This window comes from Rhinopithecus bieti, unplaced genomic scaffold (assembly GCF_001698545.2).
Source record: "Rhinopithecus bieti isolate Rb0 unplaced genomic scaffold, ASM169854v2 scaffold_2432, whole genome shotgun sequence".
In the NCBI taxonomy this organism is placed as follows: Eukaryota; Metazoa; Chordata; class Mammalia; order Primates; family Cercopithecidae; genus Rhinopithecus; species Rhinopithecus bieti.
In genome coordinates, this window is record NW_016804136.1 from 2,010,678 (window position 1) to 2,015,939 (window position 5,262).

The 5,262-nt window shown below is 40.1% G+C and overlaps 1 protein-coding gene across 1 annotated transcript in view; it reads right to left on the reverse strand.

Moving 5' to 3' along the window:
• Window positions 1-914: 914 nt before the first annotated feature.
• Window positions 915-5,262, reverse strand: part of EHHADH (enoyl-CoA hydratase and 3-hydroxyacyl CoA dehydrogenase) — an 81,122-nt gene continuing 76,774 nt past the window's right edge. Inside the window, exon 7 of the mRNA XM_017866348.1 lies at window positions 915-3,771. Within this exon, the coding sequence (XP_017721837.1) occupies window positions 2,510-3,771 (1,262 nt within the window). The 3' untranslated portion in view covers window positions 915-2,509. The remainder of the gene's footprint in view (window positions 3,772-5,262) is intronic.

The following is a 5,262-nucleotide window of genomic DNA, read 5'->3' on the forward strand; positions in this document are numbered from 1 at the left end:
TCTTTCTTTTTTTTTTTCTTTAGACGGAGTCTTTTTCTGTCACCCAGGCTGGAATGTAGTGGCGAGATCTCAGCTCACTGCAACCTCTGCCTCCTGGGTTTAAGGGATTCTCCTGCCTCAGCCTCCCGAGTAGCTGGAACTACAGGCATGCGCCCCCACTCCCGGGTAATTTTTGTATTTTTAGTAGAGACGGGGTTTCACCATGTTGGCTAGGCTGGTCTCAAACTCCTGACCCCAAGTGATCTGCCCACCTTGGCCTCCCAAAGTGCTGGGATTACAGGCATGAACCACCGTGCTGGGCCGCTCTTCCATTTTCTATTGGTCCTTAACCTTTATTGGGTCATGATACTTTTTTTTTTTTGAGATGAAGTCTCACTCTGTCGCCCAGGCTGGGGTACAGCCGCGCAATCTCAGCTCACTGCAACCTCTGCCTCCTGGGTTCAAGCAATTATCCTGCCTCAGCCTCCCAAGTAGCTAGGACTACAGGCACGTGCCACCACACCCGGCTAATTTTGTGTATTTTTAGTAGAGATGGGGTTTCACCGTATTAGCCAGGATGGTCTTGATCTCCTGACCTCATGATCTGCCCACCTCGGACTCCCAAAATGTTGGGATTACAGATGTGAGCCACAGTGTCCAGCCGGGTCATGATACTTTTTAGAATATGATGTAAGATCTGGTACCTCTTCCAAGAAATGTACTCAGATACATATACACAAACTTTATCATAACATTTCAGGGGTTATTGACTGATAAAATCTATTCATAGACGCTCTAATTTCAAAACCTCAATCTAGAGGCTAGTGTAGGGTGAAAATAAGTTGCAAGAACTCAAAATTAATTCCAGGTTTGAAGAAAAAGTTAGTGGGTTTTATTTAACATTAATTTGAAAACAAGTCACTTTGGAGACAAAATTACTACTTTCAGGAATCATTTTCATTGATATCTTTAATTTCACAGACCAAATTATATAAAATTAAGTAGTATATATTTCAAACATAATAATTGTGCTCTGTACAATTCAAGGCACACTTGGATTTTTTGTTGGTTTTTTGTTTGCTCTTTAACAACGGAAAACTTATACTCTATTCATTCAAGATTTTTCCATCAGAACTTTCATCATTTTGTTGGGGTTCACAGGTGAAAATATTGTGAAAGTTCATTTCCACCACAATGAAGGATAACATCTTCAGCCCCATTTATTTACTAACAACTTTATTGAGATACAATTCACATACCATATAATTCACCCACTTAAAATATTCAACTCAATGGTTTTTAATATATTGTTATGTGACCATTACCACAATAAGTTTAGACCATTTTCATGAACCATAGAGAAATTCTGTACCTATTAGATGAATCCTGTACTCCCCATTCATCACCCCTAATTCTAGCCTTAGGCAACCACTAATGTACGGGAAGTATTTTTTATAGAGACAGGGTTTTGCTATGTTGCCCAGGCTGTCCTCAAATTTCTGACATCAAACAATCCTCCTGCCTCAGCCTCCCAAAGTGCTGGGATTACAGGTGTGAGCCACTGTGCCTGGTCCTTTATTTCTTTTTATGACTGAATAATAGTCCATTGTATGGATATACCAGATTTATCTATTCATTAGTTAATAGACATTTGGGTTGTATCCAACTTTTGGCCATTACGAATAATTCTGCTATAAATATTTGTGTACAAGTTTTTTGTATTGACCAGCCCCTTAATTTTTAACTACACAACGCAAAAAGTAAAAAGAGAAGAACTCTTATAACAAAATTATACAAAATATGTTTTGCAACAATTTTAGATTTTTCAAGATTCAACCATTTCCATACGTAACATCACAGAGGCCTGTCATGACAGGAAACTGGTGTCATTACTCTACCACAGAATTGGGAAATCCTAGGTTAGATGTTCTCTAAGACCCTTTTACACTAAGTTAACGACTTACTACTTTCTATTATTTCCTCATAAACAGAAGAGGAAAGACCAGAAGAGGAAAGGCTTGCCATGCTAATCTGAGTTCCCTGTGCTGGTTTGAAGTACTCAGTTCCCTTACCAATTTCCAACTGTGTTTTTCCTACGACTTTAATGTTTGTTGAGTGTATGTATGATTCATAAGATTTCTGATCAATACTATGTGTGTGACATTGAAAGGAGTCAAAATCAATGTATGACTTAGCTGCATTTGTCATTTATTAACTGATGACACATTTATCCAATGATCAAAACATTTGAGAATCTCAACTTATACCTGAGCCTCTTTCATCAGCGATTATGATACTACATTCACACAAGTTCATGCATTGAATTTATCTGGTAAGGACAGATTCAGAGGCATAGGAAGCACATTCCTAAAGATTTGACCATTAGAGTCGTCACACAGAAGACTCTACTGATTATTTCTTTTGCTTTGTATTTCAGAATAATCTTACTTTGGATTTTTGATTTAATTTCACTGAAATTCAGTGAGCATTACCTGATGCTAGCATGTGAGGCATAATCTGGAAGGCTGAATCACAAGTGACTGCTAGGGGAGCCTGCCAAGCTTTGCCATTCTTTCAGGGGAGGGTTTCCCTGAGAAGCCAGTTTTTTTAGATAGTCACTGGGCTCCAATTGGGGAATATCAGGGTTCTGCCTGTAATATTTCTGCAACTTCTCTAGAACTGTGGGCAACCCAACCGTGGAAGCATAGAACATGGGCCCGCCCTTGTGCCTTGGCCATCCATATCCATGTAAATAGACAACATCAATGTGCTCTGGGCTAGCAGCTATCCCTTCTCCCAAGATACGGAATGCTTCATTGATAAGTGAATATAAGCAGCGCTCAAGGATCTCATCCTGGCTAATGGCACGTGGTTCAATGTGATAGGTTTCTCTATACTGTGATAGGAATTTGGAAAGCCAGGGATCGGGTTTGTGAATCCTACCCAATGGCTTGTCATATTGATACCAACCCTTACCTGTCTTCTGGCCAAATCGTCCTAATTCACAGAGCACATCAGGAATTGGGCAGTATCTCCTATTGCCCCTTTTTCGGGCAGGAGTTCCTGGAGGCAATGTAGGTCCAGTAAGACCTTGCCCCTTTCTAGATTTCCAGCCCACATCCAACCCAGCAAGATCGGACACTCTAAAAGGTCCCATTTTAAAACCAAACTCTTCCAGCACCTGATCTACCTCCTCTGGTTTGCTGCCTTCTTCTAACAAGAAATATGTCTGATTGTAATAAGGATTCAACATTCGATTCCCCACAAATCCAAAACAGTTGCCTACAACGACTCCAATCTTTTTAATCTTTTTTGATAAGTTCATAACAGTGGCAATGGTAGTGGGGGAAGAGTATCGGCTGGGAATAACTTCTAACAACTTCATGACATGAGCTGGCGAAAAGAAGTGGGTGCCAATGACCAAGTGAGGACGATCAGTGGAAGAAGCAATCTCATCAACATCCAGGGCTGAAGTATTAGTGCACAAAAATGCTTCTGGTTTGCACACGGCTGAGAGTTCAGCAAAGACCTGCTTCTTCAGGCTCATTTCCTCAAATACTGCTTCAATGACTAAATCTACATCACTAAGCTCCTTCATAGATGAAGTTAACCTGGGTTTTGGTCCTGACCAAGGGTGGCCACTCTGTTGCATTTTGGAGGCTTCTTTTTCCAAGACAGAGGTTATTATCTTGTTTGCAGTTGCTAGCTGGTTTTTGTCTGAGTCTACAGCAATCACAGGAATCCTGGCCCTTGCAAAAGAAATGACAATGCCTCGGCCCATTGTTCCCAAGCCTGCAGATAAAAATCAAAGGTGAAAAAGAATGATTCAGTGGTATTGGGAACTGAGAAATTATTCACTGGATGGAAGGCTTATGTGAAATGTGGCATTTAAGGAGATCGATTCAAGAAACACAAATGGATTGAGTACTAATAAAGACTCTGCACTCTGTTAAGTGTTTCAGAGGATATAAAAATTAGTTGGATTCATACACACAAATAGAAGCTATACAAACTAATAAATGGGTCCAACAGGGTTGTAGGTACATAATTGATATACAAAAATCAAGTATATTTCTATATATTAGCAATAAACAACCTGAACATAAAATTAAAAGAAACAATTCTACTTACAATAGCACCAAAAAGAATAATACATAGGAAGAAATTTAACAAAGAATAGGAGGATCTGTACACTAAAAACTATAAAACATTGTTAATAGAAATTAAATAAGACCAAATAAATGGAAACACATTACATGTTTATGTATCAGACAACTTAATATTGCTAAGGTGGCAATAGTACCCAAATTGATGTGAAGAACCAACACAATTCCTATAAAAATCCCAGCTGGTTTTTTTGCAGAATCAATAAGCTGGTCCTAAAATTCACACAGAAATGCAAGAAATCCAGAAGAGCCAAAACAATACTGTAAAAGAACAAAGCTGGAGGATTCACTCTTCCCAATTTCAAATTGTATGACAAAACTATTCAAGGTTGGGTGAGGTGGCTCGTGCCTGTAATCCCAGCACCTCGGGAGGCCAAGGTGAGAGGATCACTTGCAACCAGGAGTTTGAGACCAGCCCGGGCAATATAGTGAGACTCCAACTCTATAAAAAATTAAAAATTAGCCAGGAGGCCAGGTGCAGTGGCTCACCCCTGTAATCCCAGCACTTCGGGAGGCTGAGGCAGGCGGATCACCTGAGGTCAGGATTTCGAGACCAGCCTGACCAACATGGAGAAACCTCGTCTCTACTAAAAATACAAAATCAGCTAGGCGTGGTGGTACATGCCTGTAATCCCCACTACTCAGGAGGCTGAGGCAGGACAATCACTTGAACCCAGGAGGCAGAGGTTGCAGTGAGCTGAGATCGCACCATTGCACTCCAGCCTGGGCAACAAGAGCAAAATTCCATCTCAACAACAACAACGACAAAAATTAGCCAGGCATGATGGTGCGTGCCTACAGTTACAGCTATTTGGGAAGCTGAAGCAGGAGGATATCTTGAGCCCAGGAGTTTGAGGATTGCAGTGAGCTATGATCACACTACTGCACTCCAGCCTATGTGACAGAGTGAGACCCTGTCTCAAAAAAAAAAAAAAAAAAAAAGCCTACAGTATATAAGACAGTGTGATCATAGCAAAAGGATAGACACATAGATCAGCAGAATACAACTGACAGCCAAAAACAAACCCATACAATTATGGCCAATTAATTTTTAACAAGAGCACCAAGAACATTCAATGGAGAAAGTATAGTCTTTTCTTTTTTTTTTTTTTTTTTT